At 43.3% G+C, this 16,811-nt stretch overlaps 1 protein-coding gene across 9 annotated transcripts in view; it reads right to left on the reverse strand.

Annotated features, from left to right (window-relative positions):
- Positions 1-16,811, reverse strand: part of ZNF185 (zinc finger protein 185 with LIM domain) — a 77,465-nt gene that overhangs the window by 7,369 nt on the left and 53,285 nt on the right. For all 9 annotated transcript variants that reach the window (XM_039220692.1, XM_039220694.1, XM_039220698.1 and 6 more), the window contains 4 exons: positions 7,145-7,342; positions 4,290-4,400; positions 2,978-3,052; positions 546-617 (listed from right to left, as the gene is read on the reverse strand). In XM_039220692.1, coding sequence (XP_039076623.1) covers positions 546-617; positions 2,978-3,052; positions 4,290-4,400; positions 7,145-7,342 — 456 coding nt within the window. The remainder of the gene's footprint in view (positions 1-545; positions 618-2,977; positions 3,053-4,289; positions 4,401-7,144; positions 7,343-16,811) is intronic.

The raw sequence follows: 16,811 nt of genomic DNA on the forward strand, positions 1-16,811 counted from the left end.
AGAATTTAAAAATAGGACTTTTTTTTTTTTTTAATCATTAAGACCATCCTGTGGCCACTGTCATCTAGTGACAGCTTTCAAAACTGCTGAATGAAGCAACCTCTGCACATTCATTCAATTTACATGAATCGCTCTCTCTGGCTCTTCTCTGGCTTCTTGATGATAGCAACCCAGTTTTCCTCATTTTCCACCCATCGCTGTCTTTTGTAGTTTAGGTTTTTTTCTTCTTTCTTTCTTGTCATATTTACAGGTTCATGAAGTGATCATTTAGGTTCTAATCCCAATGGCCTCTTCTGCTGACATGAGCCCTCTGGGCTTTCAGACATCACCATTTCACTTATCAGTAGACTTTTGAGTTTTCCCTCTTGTCTTAGCTGAGTTCAAAGACTTTAGTTGCCTCAAGTGTGACATCTGAAGGACAGGTTTGCAAGTGGATCAGAAGCAGCCAAACAGAAGACCAAAGCAAATGGACTTAGTGTGGAAATGTCTCTCAGCTGTTTCTTCTCTGTAGACCCACAAGCTCCCTGGAAAGATAATAGACTTACCTCTCAGAATACAGAGAGCTGTCACATGCAGGTTTATTCTCCATGTCACATGAGTCTTCAATGCTTCTAACGCTGCAGAGAGTGTGGCGGGGAAGAGGAGGGCAGAAGATGGGAGTCAAATGACTACCACAGTCATGGGTGAAAATGCTTTGATAATATTTTTAACTCTGTGGTCACAAGCTGAGACACAGTTCTGCATGGCCAGCTGTCATCTGTTATGCTGAAGAGCTGTGAAAGCTTTGAAATTGGTGCCAAGGAGGTGTAATTCTCTTGGAGGAGGGCTCTTGCGTGGGGAGCAAAGAATACCTGCTATTCTGAAGAAGATGACAAGGGAGGTGGCCACGATTCTTGAGGCTGTGTATTCCAGGAGAACACCCTCACAGATTCACTGACCAGTAGGAAAGGATCATGGTTTTTCTCCCCACATATGCATCTGGGTTATAATGTGAGTCACAAAGAGCCCACTCACAGCAGAAATCTGACATTAGGAATGGGAGCAAATAAAAGAAGAAAAGATTCTGACATATTACCTGTGTTTGAGTTAGAAAGGGAATTGGGGTGAAGTTTTTTTTTTCCTTTCTGCATCTTCATTTTCAATATGACTTTTGATAATAAATGCAAATTATTAAAATAAAACAAAAAACCCTATTGTTTGAGCACCTGGGTGGCTCAGTTGGTTAAGTGTCTGACTTCAGCTCAGGTCATAATCTCATGGTTTGTGAGTTTAATCCCCACATCTGGCTCTGTGCTAGGAGCCTGGAGCCTGCTTCAGCTTCTGTGTCTCCCTCTCTGTCTGCCCCTCGCCTGCTCACAGTCTGTCTCTGTCTCAAAAATAAATAAATGTTAAAAAAAAATTTTTTTTAACCCTATTGTCAGGAAGGTGTGACCAGCTACAAGCTGCTATTCTCACAGGAGCCATGTGGTGGCCATAAAAGGTAGCCAGAAAAACTGCTGCTCGGAGGTTAAGTGTCCCGCCTAAGGTCATGCTTGGAGTAAGGAGTGAGCTAGAATTTCAGTCTAGGCTCTGTTTTTTTTTTCTTTCTTTCTTTCTGAGCATTAAGCTTATCTCTAAGCTTCCTAGAAGGTAAAGCAAAAAGGAAAAACACAATTCCAATAAAGAAACTCTGTTTTTTTCATAAGACATAATCTTTTAACTGAATTTACAATTCAATTTTAAAATAAATTTAGTTGTCAGATTGTAAGAATTAAACTTAACAGAACGGTGGGAATGAGAGAAGACTCAGGAGATAGAGTTCAGTTAAGTAACACTTATAGAGGCAAATGCTAGATGGCAGGGACAGCTCCCTCAGGGGTTCTGGGGCTTTCATATATATTATTTCTAATATTAAAACCTCCCTGAAAAATAAAAAAGCTGCAGAGTCAGAAAATAGATCAGTGGTGGCCAGGGGCTGTGGCTGGTGGTTTGTGTGGCTGTTAATGGATATGGGGTTTCTTTTTGGGGTAATGAAAATTGGATTGGATAGTGGTGATAGTTGCAAACATGGTGAATGTACTAAACACCCCTGAACTGTGTACACTTTAAAGACTGAAGTTTACGACATGTGAATTATATCCCAATAAAGTTAGTGACAAAAACCACCCTTAGGAGGTACAAGTGAAGAAACTGAGGCTCAGAAAGGTTGAGGATCCTGTGAAAAAATAACCCAACCAATGGGGGCTAACGTGGGGCTTGAACGTATCTGTTATTCCACAGCACCTGTGAAACCTGGTCCAGGATCCCCAGAGGCCCAATCGTGAAACGAGACCAGGGTGCTCCTCTTTGTAACTAAAATCTTCATCCTAGCAGTGAGATAATGTGCTATAAAAAACATTCCCAGGGGAATGGTGTCTCAGTGCAGATTACTTTTTAACTGAGGTGGCATGAAGGTATCCTTCCACATGGCATCAGGAAATAAGCAAATAAAGAGACGATGAGTAAAAATTATGCATCAGGACCTGCAGTCAAATGTGTGCTCAAATGTGTGCAATTACTGGTAACAGTGACCATATAGCAATTAAATGTGAGGCATCCTGGTATACTGGAAAGGGCATGGGAGCTTAAGAGATGGTAGGGGAAATTAACCAGATAAAAGAGATTGGAACAAGATGGAATTAACTAGATAAAAAGTCCTTAAGGGCTTTGCCAGCTCTGTAAAGAGCAATGCTCTCAGAATTTCACTAAAGAAAGCTTGTGGTATACCAAGACAAAAAGTGAGGCAAGGGACAGCACTGGAAGCGGGGTGTAGGATGAATTAACAATAAAGGGGAACACAAAGGTACCAACTTATGTAAAACAGCTTGAAATCATGTCTGCGGGCAATTACATCATTCATCCATTCAATAAATGGATTACACAGAAACAACTCTGGGCCAAGCCCTAGGAAAGGTATGGGGGATTCAGAATCATGGAAGGGTCTGGGACTTGCTCTTACCTGCATGAAGACACTGGCTTCCCAGAGGATATCTCACTTGCATTCATGCATTCCTTCATGAAAAGAATCCCTTTGCTGTAGAAGAAGCACAGTGGAATGGAAAGAGGTGTACTGAACAAGTCCAGGGCACTGGGTCTGGCCCAAAGGAGGGGTCCAAGGCTGGGAGGAAGTGAAGGGGCTTATGGTAAATTCTGTGGGTAGAGGCACTAATGAAAGTGGTACCAGGTAAGGAAAGTGGCAAACAGGAGCTGCTGCACTACTGAGCATACTATGGATTAGGCTGAAATTGAAAGTTGTGGGTTCAGCTTGCTGTGTGCAAATTTGAGAGCCCTAGAAAAATGCTCCCTGCAGCCAATGTAAACATGCTTTCCCTTCACGCAGATCTCTTTACTATGGGAGGCTTATCTCCTACCCTCCCCTAGACTGCAGTACACTGCAATACAACACTTTGTATTGTCCTCTCTGACTGCATTTTCTTTCCCTTTTACCCTAGCTCAGGATAGCCTCCAAGTGGCAGCTGTAGACTGTTGGTCCTTGCCTCTCTGTGTAAATCTCTAGCAACAATGTGATCTCTCCCTTCTCACTCCTAGATAGGTCCCTGGCAACATTGGAAGTCAGTTTCATGTTTGGTTTACCGTGGCCCTGAATTTGACCTTTATCAAGCTGGCTTGATGTTATCAGAGAGCCCTCTAAACTCCCTGCCCTCCCTCCGCCCCCCATACACACCTCTCACTCAGCCTCTCTGCAATAGCTAATATTACAAGCAAGTCCAGGAGTGCAGGTGAAGCGGTAAATAATGTGAGAGAGACAGACATAAGCCTTGTCCTCAGTGGACTTTCTCTGGCCTTCCCATGCGTTTCTCAAGAGATATTATTAGCAAGGTCCTACAGATGGCAGAGTACTAGGAATTAACATTGGGTTGGAGGAAGGGGATATGATGAGATTCTGTCGAGACCTACAAACATGACTTTATGTTTGTTTAACATAAAGTTTAACTTTGTTTAACTTTTTATCTACTTAATTCCATCTTGTTCCAACCTCTTTTATCTAGTTAATTTCCCCTACCATCTCTTAAGCTCCCATGCCCTTTCCAGCATACCAGGATGCCTCACATTTAATTGCTATAGGTATCATAAAATGATCCATGTTATAGATCTGGGCTACACTATTTGGCCCCTTAACCAATGGGATGCTGGGAATTAGGAGTGGCATTAGAGCTAATATTAGGGAAGTGACACAGGACAAAAACCAAGTCCTTTAACTCAAGGGTGGGTATAGCCCAGAGAACACTTCCCAGGTTGTCTCTTCTTACCTGGTTGAAATGGAGTCCAATTCACTTGGGGAAGCTGGGATGTAAACATGAGGTTGCTCAGTAGAGGGAGTAACGGTAACAGTGACCATACAGCTCAAGGGGTTTTTCACCCTGAAGGAAGTAAATGGAGGGGGGAGTGTCTCAACAATGATAGCTGACATCTTCCAAGGTCAAATACGGTTTGGGGGGCTACTCCTGAGACTGCCACTTTAAGGGGTTTAAAACTATGCCAATATTTTTAAAAACAACCCATGCAAATCATGGAGCTTATACAAGTTATACAAGTCTCCTGAGATCAGTGTGTGGAACCACTTACTTTATAGATAAGAAAACTAAGGTTAAGTGATCCAGGTAACACTGTGAGTCAGTGGCAAAATCTTAATCTTACAGATCCTCCCAGAACTTTCTAGTACAGCCAAACGCCTTGTTGGCCTGTGGCTCACATGGTTTGAGCCGACGCATTGGGCTGACAGGAACTTGACAGAACAACTCAGCTCACCTCCTCACTGAATGGGACAGCTCCTTCCCAGGATCAGCTCTACCTCCCCATCCTCCAGAGAACTCTCTGGAGAATAAAATGCCAAGGGAGAGTGACAAATGAATTTAGCCATCGCCAAAGAGGAGACACGCACCTCATTCGGGAAGGCATCTGCCACAAGTAGAGGCAAGAAACTGACATGTATGACGGTTTTTCTCAGTCCCCACCATTTGGCTGCACACAGTCCTTGGCCTAAAATCTGACCTCCTAGCTGGCTTGCAAAGTCTTTCTCTGGCCAGGCCCTTACTTGCTTTCACTCTGCCTGCTTGGGTCACCAGTCCCATATGCAAAGCTGCCATAGCTGCTTGCTGTAGTTCAGGGCACTCTGTTGGGCACCACCACTGCCCCCCCCAACTTGTGTCATCCCCTTTACATCTACCAATTCTCCAGTGGCCTTGGGACAGCTACAGTGGCCTTGGAATTGTCCTGGGCTAAATTTGGCTTCTCTCCAACATTTTGCTGCTCATATCAAGGTCTAGATGTGGCTGCCTCAACCTGACCATGGTTCTGGGGTATCCTTACTCCCTTGCTAGAGAACCCAGTGTCCAAGACATCAACTAGTTTAAGAGTGGGGAGAGAGGAGAACAATCATGATCTTGTACTGCCTAGCTCCCCAGTCTCATTTTCTCAAACTATGTCATATATATATACCTGAATCTGTAGCCACATTAACTGACCTAAAACCTTTGTACATAATACCAACTTCTCCTCTTGGAAGCCCTTCTGAACTACTTGCTCTCTCACCCCAGACTGGGCAAAGTACGCTGCTACAATGTGCCCAGTGATCCTGTGCCTATTCCATGGAAACTAGAGGAGGTGGACTGACTGGGAAGGGAGGCCCCATGGGGACATGGAAAGACAGGTGGGGGAGAAAATACAAAGCCAGAGTGTGAGGAGAAACTGCCTGCATGAGGAAGGAACAACTAGCAAGTGTCTGACATCCTGTGGTCCATACCTAGCACAATAACTGAAGGGACAAGGAAAACAATCCCGTGGGGATTCTTCTAGGACTGCAAAGTGAGCAGTGGGAGAACCCCACCAAGAAGGCTCCTATTCCTGGTCAGGTAACATCCCACTTCCCTCCCATAGCCTCCTCCTCCTAATCTACAAGATCCAGCCCTGGCCCTGCCCACCTGGTCTCCTTCACTCCTCACCTCACTTCTTACCCTCCAACCACAGAGCCCTTCATTTATTCTCTTCTTCTCAATTCCCTCTCCCATCATGGTCTCTGAATATGCTGCCTGTATTGTGTTTTCCCAGGTTCTTTTCCAGTCTGGCTCCTCCTTGTGCTTCAGGCCTCAATTTAATTGCTTCCTTCTTAGCAGAAAAGCTAAGCAGGAAACCATCTGAGCTACAATACCCCTTGTCCCAGCCTTTCTCCATCAGAGGACCCAGTTTCCTTCTTTTCTGGGCTTATCACAAATGGAGAGGCACAAATACAGCATGGTGATAAGCAGCACAGGCTTTGGGCTCTGACTGGGTTCTGATCCCTGTTAGACCACTACTTGGCTAAATGACTGTTGGCAACCTATTTAACCTCCCTCTGCCCTATAGATCTGAGATAAGAATAGCACCTCCCCTATAGGGTTGGTGTGAGGAGAAACGGGTACACATAAAGCACAAGAACAGTGCCTGAACATTTTCAATACACAGCAAATGCTAATGGTTATCATTATGGTATTGTTGCTATAGTGTTTATTCATTGGTGCACCATGCGGTCCCTGAGGGTGAGTGCTTAGGGGCCTGGCCTTCTTCTTCAATGTGGGTGCTGCCTACAACTGGTTCATAGGCGGTACTTATATATTGTCTCTAGGCCCATGGCTCTTGCTTACTTCCAAACTCATGGCTGCTTTCGGGAAAGATCTCCAAAGAGCAAAGAGAGCACCCAAATGTTGCCATGCAAGGCCATCCTTGCAGTGGTGACAGCAGAAGAGTTCATCCACAATCCTTTATCTCTGGTAGGAGCTCCTGTTCACACCAGGTGACACCTTTCTCAGAGACCTTTCATCTCCATTAATGGCAAAGGCATTTCACATCCCTCTCCTGACCCAAGTCTTCATGCTCCAAAACATGTCACCCTGTTCACCGTCTCTGTTCCAGGGTTGGTCTAAAAGATTTGATGCTATGGCTCCAAATTGAAGCCCATGAGGACCTACCCCTGGGTCACTCATTGCTGGTCACCTTTCCACTGTTTCCTGGCTACTTACACCTGCTGAGAGTAACAGGACTGCTTAACATGTTAGGGTTTGTTCTGGATGGTGGTCCATGAAAAGAAACCTGGGCTGTAGCAGCAGGAGCCCAGCACAGTAAGACTTACCTGCTGGCCTGGCTGTCCAGTTCCACAAGCTGCTCTGATATTCTGGGACTCCTCGGCTGCTCTGGGGTCCGGGCGGCTGCAGGCTGCTGGGAGGGTGCAGCTGGGTCCCCAGGGCCACCTCTCAGGACTGTGGGCCTCTCCTGCCAGGTCTCCTCTACCTTGGCAGCCACATTTTTTTCTTCAGAACCAGCCAAGGTGCTGAGGAAGAGTGAGCATGTTTATGGAATGAGTCTTTGGGACCAGTCTTTCTTCACCCACTGCATGGTGATGTCACCTCCTGGGGCCATAACGGGTTCTTCTCCCAGAGGGTGGGGAAGAGAGGAGCCTAGGATGACCTCAACCCCAGAGAGAGTCAGTCTCCCATTTGGGAGGACCCTGGCACTACTGCTCCCTTCCTACTGACAAAGACAGTCTCCACGAACCCATGATGACTTCAATGAGGTTTTATTTTATTTATTTATTTATTTTTTAACGTTTTTATTTATTTCTGAAAGAGAGAGACAGCGTGGGCAGGGGAGGGTCAGAGAGAGAAGGAGGTACAGAATCTGAAACAGGCTCCAGGATCTGAGCTGTCAGCACAGAGCCCGACGCGGGGCTCGAACCCACAAACCGTGAGATCATGATCTGAGCCGAAGTCGGATGCCTAACCGACTGAGCCACCCAGGTGCCCCAATGAGGTTTTAAAAGACAGTCTTCTTCTAGTTGGAAACAGTGGCATTCCTGTCCCCCTCCTCCCATTGACATCTTTCTTTTTTGCAAGGCTTCCCTGTCCCAGTCCATCTGTCCTGCCTAAAAAGCCTCAAGCCATCTGGTCTCCCCAGGCCGTGGTGTTCAGAGATCTTATGAACACAGCTAGTCGTGCAAGTGCCCAGCTGTCTGGGAAGGAGCATCTCCCCTAGACTCCTCTGGCGGGCTAAGTGAGTGCAACAAAAGGGAAACAGGACCAACAGCTCGATAGATTTTCAAAGGGACTAAGATCCCAAAATGGGTCACCAACACCCGAACACTCACGGCCAGACCAGAACTATGTACCTCAGCCCATTTGTGATATTCGAGCGTCATCTGGTGCCTGGCGCAGGCAAGATAGCAGCATAAGCCCTGCCAAGGCCCATCTTGCCCAGTACATCCATTTTCCTTATAGATGCTCACGTTTCCCAGCAGGCACCGCGGTCAGAGCGCTGGGTTGCAGGAAACGCTGACGGTCAGGTGCACACACACTGAAACGCATAGGAGCCCGGCGCATGCACATGCAGGCGCATACGTATTGTGGCAACCTTATTTTCACAGCTAGGAGTAATGTGTCTTCTTTATTGCTAAGTAGTCACAGCTATTACTACGAGGCAATGGTATCTTCATCCTCTTTTTACAGATGAATAATCTGGGGTGAGGGTCGCTTTGCAGCTCATAAATGACTGTCAGAATGGAACTTCAACCCCCTCCCTGGAGCTCAGTCTAACCATATAGCCAGCTCTACATTTTCCATCACTAAGTCTGGAGATGAAAGTGGAGTGGAAGCAGAAGCAAGAGCTTATCACTTAAACATCCCATTTAAAACAAACAAAAAGGCCCTTCTCAACCTTAGTTCCTGCCCACCCACCCCCACAGCAAAACATTATGAAAGAGCTGTCTACACTTACTCTTGTGACTTCTTGACTCACTTTTCCTTGTCAACTCTCCACTGAACCTACTATTGCTTCCCAATATCCCAAATTATCTGTGCCTTGTATCAATATGTGGTCCTTTAGGTCCCTGCCCCAGCTGAGGGTTCTCCAGGATCTCAGGGACCCCAAAAGCAATCATCTGAAGCTGAAAAACTTAATTTGAAATGCTCTGGATATTTTATCCACGTAGATGAGCCTTTGAGACATCCCAAGGGCTGTTTCTCTTGTTCCCTCACCCTTCATTTAGTCTACAGTCTCCATAAGATTACTATCAAGGCAAAAACATTCTTTTTTTTTTTTTTAATTTTTTTTTTATTTATTTCTAGGAGAGAGAGAGATAGACAGCGTGAACAGGGGTGGGTCAGAGAGAGAGAGGGAGACACAGACTCTGAAACAGGCTCCAGGCTCTGAGCTGGCAGACAGCACAGAGCCCAAAGCGGGGCTCGAACCCACGAACCGCGAGATCATGACCTAAGCGAAAGTCGGACGCTTAACCGACTAAGCCACCCAGGCGCCCCAAGGCAAAAACATTCTTAAAAGCTTCTTCTACAAATAGTAGTAGGAACCTTTAGCCTTCATGTGGAGCAGATAACCTCAATTTACCCATCCAGAAACACAATTCTCATAAAAAAGTAAAGTGGGGCAAAGACAAGAGGTAACTCTTATAAAACCAGTGAAGTGTGTGTGTGTGTGTGTTTATACCTGATTCATGGCTGAAAATTTAGAATTACATTCATGAGATCTCTGCTAGTGTTTGTCTGTATGTTTATGTATATATGTGTGTTATATATGTATAATGTTTTCTTATCTCTGGACAGTATACCAAATTAATTTATAAAATCCCTTATCCTCTATTCCAAATAACTTAGAGATAAATAAGCACTGACACAAATTAAATATTCTTAAATCTTTCGTAAATTAAGGGAACAATTTCTAATACTTTGAATGTAAAAAACAGTATTCTTATAAAAACTATCACAAATGGCTAAAATTAACACCAAAAACAACAGATATTGGTGTGGATGTAGAGAAAGTTGCTGGGAATGCAAACTGGTGTATCCACTCTGAAAACAGTATGGAGTTCCCTCCAAAAGTTAAAAATAGAACTATCCTATCATCCAGCAATTTCCAATTTCCTTTGGTATTTATCCAAAGGACATAAAAATATTGATTCACAACTGGACAATAAACTATTAAAAAATATTGATTCAAAGGGGCACATGAACCCTGATGTTTATAGCAGCATTATCAACTATAGTCAAACTATGGAAAGAACCCATATGTGCACTGACTGATGAATGGATAAAGAAAATGGTGTGTGTATGTGTGTGTGTGTGTGTGTGTGTGTGTGTGTATTTATATTACTCAACCATTGAAAAGAATGAAATCTTGCAATTAGCAACAATGTTGATGAAGGTAGACTGTATTAGGCTAAGCAAAAACAGTCTGTCAGAGAAGGACAAATTTCATATGATTTCACTCATATGTGGAATTTAAGGAAAAAAAAAGAGATGGAGATAGGTGAAGATAAAAAGAGAAAGAGAGGAAAAAACCATAAGAGATTCTTTTTTTTTTTAATGTTTTATTCATTTCTAGGAGAGAGAGAGAGAGAGACAGCGTGAGCAGGGGAGGGTCAGAGAGAGGGAGACACAGACTCTGAAACAGCCTCCAGGCTCTGAGCTGGCAATTAGCACAGAGCCTGACGCGGGGCTCGAACCCACGAACCGGGAGATCATGGCCTAAGCGAAAGTCGGACGGTTAACCGACTAAGGCACCCAGGCGCCCCAAGAGATTCTTAACTATACAGAACAAACGGTGGGTTGATGGAGGACTGTGGGTTGGTGATGGGCTAAAAGGGTGATGGGTATCAAGGAGGGCACTTGTGATGACCACTGTGTGTTACATATAAATGATGAATCACTAAATTCTACGCCTGAGACAAATTTGACCATATATATTAACTCACTAGGTTTTAAATAAAAACTTAAAAAAGAAAAAAACTAACACAAATGTTTTAAAAATTCTAGTTCAAAAATTTAGCTAAATCTTTGACAAACAAGACTGGTTTAATATTCCTAGTTTGATGAAAACAGCTTTCTTGTGGGTTATCAACCCTACATATTGCACATATTTTAATTTTTTAAATGTTTATTTTATTTTTTATTTATTAAAAAAATTTTTTTAATGTTTTATTTATTTCGAGGAGAGAGAGACAGCATGAGCAGGGGAGGGTCAGAGAGAGAGGGAGTCACAGACTGAAACAGGCTCCAGGCTCTGAGCTGGCAGTCAGCACAGAGCCCGACGCGGGGCTCGAACCCACGAACCGCGAGATCATGACCTAAGCGAAAGTCGGACGCTTAACCGACTAAGCCACCCAGGCTCCCCAAAATGTTTATTTTTTGAGAGAGAGAGAGAGAGAGAGAGACAGAGTGTGCACAAGTGGGGAATGGGGCAGAGAGACAGGGAGACACAGAATTAGAAGCAGGCTCCAGACTCTGAACTGTCAGCACAGAGCCCAATGCCAGGTTCGAATCCATAAACTGCGAGGTCATGGCCTGAGCCAGAGTCAGATGCTTAACTGACTGAGCCACGCAGGAGCCTCTACACATATTTTTATTATACTTGAGTATAATCTTCCTAAACTTAAATGGGTTTAAGTAGCCAAGTAAGCTAGTATTACATTTACTAGGTGTAATATAATATTATATTATAAAATATTTTACATTATATATATAATCTATGTATAGATTATAAAAATATAAATTTGCTTTTAATCAACTGAGCCATTATTCTGACAAACTCTATTTCAGCAGTAATTATGTTTTACAATATGTCAGCTTAAAGACAGTTTCCAAGATCTTTTTAGAAATTTAAAACCTTAGATTCATGCTAAACAAAAGTAACAGATATTTACTAAATACCTAGATCACTCCTAAGTAAGATAAAATACTGAAATATTTATATACTTTTTGGTTATTTTTTATAGTACAGAGAGGGTGTGCATAGATTTGTTAATAAATGTGTTCATATGTGCACACTGAAAAATTATATTATAAAAATTATATAACTATAAAGTCTTATGAGATATATATTCATAAGCTTTACTGGTCTACTGCAAAATGCTGGCATATGACAGTTCAAAATGATCTACATCCTAGTTTTCTCTATAAAAGAAGTTACTAACAGTTAAAATTATAATCAATATGTATAAATGAGACTACTAAAAGTAATAAGGGAAAAGAGAACAACTTTGTATGCAAGGTATGCAATATGTTTTTGTTAAGGAAAAAGAATAGTTGTGTCCTACATTAAAATAGTGGCTCCAAAAATTTTGTAAGAATAAATGTAAGCAGATATTTTTAAAATTATAAAATGTTTACAGAAAAGAAATTTTATTTGCCATGTTGAAATTTACTAAAATTTAGTGAGATTATTTATGTTATTTTCAAAAAGAGCTCTAGTATCAAGTATTATACTGATACAAAACTAAAATTTGGTTTTCTCTCTGTTAAAATAATAAGATTTTCTTGGCTCACTAGCCTGCTCTTAATCAAAGGTTAATGATAGTTCTTTTTTCCTCAGTAAACTATTATGAAAATGAATAAAGGAAAACCCCACTAAAATGGAGTCAGGAGGCCAGAAGTGGAGCTCTCATGCCCTACCACTCCTTGCTGTCCTTTGCAAAACTAATAGGAAGAAGCCTATAGTTTACTATTCTGGCAGGATGAAGATTTTCTCCTTGCCCAGCAACAGCCAAGCTCATGAGAGGCTGTAACAATTCAGCCAAGGAGTAGCCACTACACTTCAAAGTCCCAGTTTACTCCCATGGACTTTTTGTTTATAACAAGCCCTCCTAATGTTTCTCCTTTTTCGATAATAGAGTGTTCCTCTTCTTTGTTCTTGGACTTGGTTTTGCTGTAGCTTCTGTGTCCCGAATTGCAATTCTCTGCTATTCCTGAATAAACCCACTTTGCTGGTAAAATAACTGCCTATTTTATTTTTAAGGTGAACACTATCTAAAAAGAAAATCTTTCCCTTTTCTCATTCTTATCCCTCCTCTCCTCTGGGCTGGTTATTCTTGTTATAGGTTTGCTTAAACAGACACATTTAATCCATCCTCCTGATGCATGTTCTATACCTCCTTCTTTACCTTCCTTTCTCTCTCTCTCTGGAGTAATCAGACTATATACTTTCTCTGGGTAACATTTTCTTCGTTTCTTTCCTCCTGCTCTACTCTCCTTTTTCTCTCTCTGGATTAAGCTTTTAGTATCTCTGCCTGGTCAATGTTCATCTTCCCTTTCTCCCCACCCCTGTCATTTCTCTCTTTGAATGTGCTCTTCCATCAGCACTGCATACACCCTGCTCTTTATTTTTAGCTGGGGTTTCTGGTTTTATGCTTTTAGACTCTCTTTTGTTTTTTGTTTTCTATTATTTTTGTCGATTTGATTGCTTTTGTTCCCTGTTTGTGCATTTGCGTGTTTTTGTTCCCTGTTTGTTTGTCTGTCTGTCTGTTACCTTTCCAAGGCTACTTCAAGGAACAAACCAAAGCACACATGGTAGAGACTCCAAAAAATCACTACGAGTAGGAAAATAAAATAACCAAAGTCACATCAAGGGAAACCCTTAAAAGAACACTTCTTGGGGCGGCTGGGTGGCTCAGTCGGTTAAGCATCTGACTTTGGCTCAAGTCATGATCTGAGCCATGGTTCGAGCTCTGCATTGGGCTCTGTGCTGACAGCGAGCTCAGAGCCTGGAGCTTGCTTCACATTCTGTGTCTCCCTCTCTCTGACCCTATCCTGCTCATGCTGTCTCTCTCTCTCTCTTTCTCAGAAATACAATTTTTAAAAAACATTTTTTAAAAAAAGAACACTTCCTGAATGGCCAGGCCCTGGACAGTATATGAGCCTCTTTTATTTTGTTTTATCCTTTTAATTGCCAATGATTTTTAAAAATTTTTAATGTTTGTTTATTTTTGAGAGAGAGACAGAGAGAGAGAGACAGAACACGAGTGGGGGAGAGGCAGAGAGAGTGAGACACAGAATCTGAGGCAGGTTCCGGGATCTGAGCTGTCAGCACAGAGCCTGATGTGGGGCTCAAACTCACAAACCGCGAGATCATGACCTGAGCCAAAGTCAGACGCTAAACGGACTGAGCCACCCAGGCGCCCCAGAGCCTCCTTTAATATAGCAGTCTTCGCAGGTGCAGAGCACATAACAAGCCTTTAAAACTTAGAAGAGACAGAAAGCTAATCAAAATGATGAAATGGAAGAACTCCATCAAAAAAATTTCACGAAGAAGTGAAAGCTAAAGAATTGATCAAAACAGATACAAGCAACATACCTGAACAAGAATTTAGAACAATAGTCATAAAATTAATCCCTGGGCTTGAAAAATACATTGAAGATAGCAGAGAGGCTCTTGCTAGAAAGATCATGGATTTAAAAATAGTTATGATGAATTTAAAAATGCTATAAATGAGGTGCATAATAAAATGGAGGCAGCCACAGTGCGGATTGAATAGGCAGAGAGGAGAATAGGTGAATTAGAAGATAAAATTATAGAAAAAGAGAGATAAATTGATTCAGGAGCACAAAAGGAGAATTCGAGAACTGAGAGATGCAATTCAACAGAACAATATCCATATCATAGGAATTCCAAAAGAAGAAGAGAAAGGGGCTGAAGAGTATTTGAACAAATTACAGTCAAGAACTTCCCCAACCTGGGGAAGGAAAAAGACACTGAAATCCAACAGGCACAGATACCTCCCTTCAGGCATAACTTGAATCGATCTTCTGCACAACATATCATAGTGAAACTGAAAAAAATATAAGGATAAAGAGAGGATTCTGAAAGCAGCTAGGGGTAAACGAGCCTTAACACGCAAAGGTAGACACATGAGAGTAGTAGCAGAGTATCTACCAAAATTTGGTAAGAAAAGAATGGGAGAAAATCTTCAATGTGATGAACAGGAGAAGTATGCAGCCAAGAATCCTTTATCCAGCAAGCCTGTCATTCAGAATAGAAGGAGAGATAACGATTTTCCAAAACAAACAAAACCTAAAGAAATTCATCACCACTAAACCAGCCCTACAAGAGATCCTAAAGGGGACTCTATGAGGGATTTGTTGCAAGGAATACAAAGTACCAGAAATACCACTACAAGCATGAATCCTACAAAGAACACAATGACTCTAAACACATATTTTTCGATAATAACACTGAATGTAAATGGAATAAATGCTCCAATCAAAAGACATAGGGTATCAGAAAGGATAAACAACAACAACAACAAGAGTCATCTACTTGCTGTCTACAAGAGACTAACTTTTGACCTGAGGACACCTTCAGATTGAAAGAGAGGAGATGGAGAAATATCTATCATGCTACTGGAAGTCAGAAGAAAGCTGGAGTAGCCATACTTACATCGAACACTCTGGACTTTTTTTTTTTAATTTTTAATGTTTTTTAAAAATTTATTTCTGAGAGAGAGAGAGCAGGGGAGGGTCAGAGAGAGAGATACAGAATCTGAAACAGGCTCCAGGCTCTGAGCTGGCTGTCAGCACAGAGCCCGATGCAGGGCTCAAACCCACGAACCGTGAGAACATGACCTGAGCCAAAGTCAGACGCTTAACGGACTGACCCACCCAGGCACCCCGGACAGTCTGGACTTTAAAGTAAAGGCAAGATGGCGGAGAAGTAGAGAGCTCTGTGCATTGCACTCGCCCCCATATCTCACACGGAAAAGAACTGAAGCCATAGGAAACCTTACAGAACCCAAGAGACTGGGAGAGAAAGGACGCAGAATCCACTGAGAAAGACTTCTAACATGAGTGCGAACTGGCGAAGATAAAACCAGGCAGGGATCGGAGACAGGAGGGACTGGGCGATCCCCATCTGTGGGGAGTGAGAGGGGAAAAAGAGAGAGTCCGAAACTACACAAGATACGGTGTCTGCCGCTGGGAAACAGAAAAACTTCCGCTCGGGGCATAGAAGGACGGTGCACGCCAAATCCCCGCGCGCGAAATCATCCCAGAGCGGCTGCGCGCGAGCCAACTCTTCCCGGAGCGGCTGCGCTGCGCGGGCACCACTCCTTTGTTCCTTTGTATTCCCAGCGCGCGGCTAGATTCCTGGAGGAGCTGTGCGCGGACCTCTGCACTCCGAGCTGGCTGGAACTTTAGAGGGAAGGCGAAGGGCTTAAAACTGGGAGATTTGCCTGCGAGTTCGTGTTTTGGGTGATGAGACACAGAGGGACCTGGTTTTCCTCACTCCAGTGGGCCAGACGCGCCCTGCAGGCAAGCCTACGCCCGCGCTCGCCAGCCCAACCTGAAGGAATGGGAGCAGCGGCTTCTGGCTCCACCCCCAGGGCCAGGCAAGACGCTTGGAATTTCCCTGAGGTGATCGCCTGCCAGGTTGTGGCTGCCCGCGGTTTCAATCAGGCATGCGGACTGCACTTGGAAACTAGCTGGCCTGGGTTAAAGAGCGCGGCCCACCCGGCATGGGAGTTTACACACCCAAAAAAGCGAGGTGCAGCGCTTGGTTCAAGAAGGGACTGGAGCACCGTCACTCTCCTCCCCACAACCACTAAGGCAGAGCTCCCGCCTGACGCACTGGATCACACCACGCCCATCCCTGCTAGAGAGCAGCACTCTCCTATGTTGTTTTTTTTTTTTACCCTTTTTCCCGGAACACTGACCCCATTAACTCTGGTCACCTGCTTGCTTAAACAGTCACAACTAGTCCATTCTGTAGATGTAAATTTTACACCTACCAACATTTTCATCTCTTTCTCTCAGGAGAAATTAGAGTATATAGTTTCTCTGGATAATACCGGCATCCTTCTCTCACCTGTCCAACCATAGTCTACCCTTTAGCTCTTTGAAAAGAGCTTCTTATCTCTCCTGCCTGTTCATTCTATTTCCAGTTATGCCTAATCCCCGCCCTGTCTTCTCTCTCTTTCTCTATGCTCTTTAACCAGCACTGCATGCACACGGCCATTTAACTGTAGC

Source organism: Hyaena hyaena, unplaced genomic scaffold (genome assembly GCF_003009895.1).
Source record: "Hyaena hyaena isolate Hyena2069 unplaced genomic scaffold, ASM300989v1 scaffold_917, whole genome shotgun sequence".
NCBI classification, from domain to species: Eukaryota; Metazoa; Chordata; class Mammalia; order Carnivora; family Hyaenidae; genus Hyaena; species Hyaena hyaena.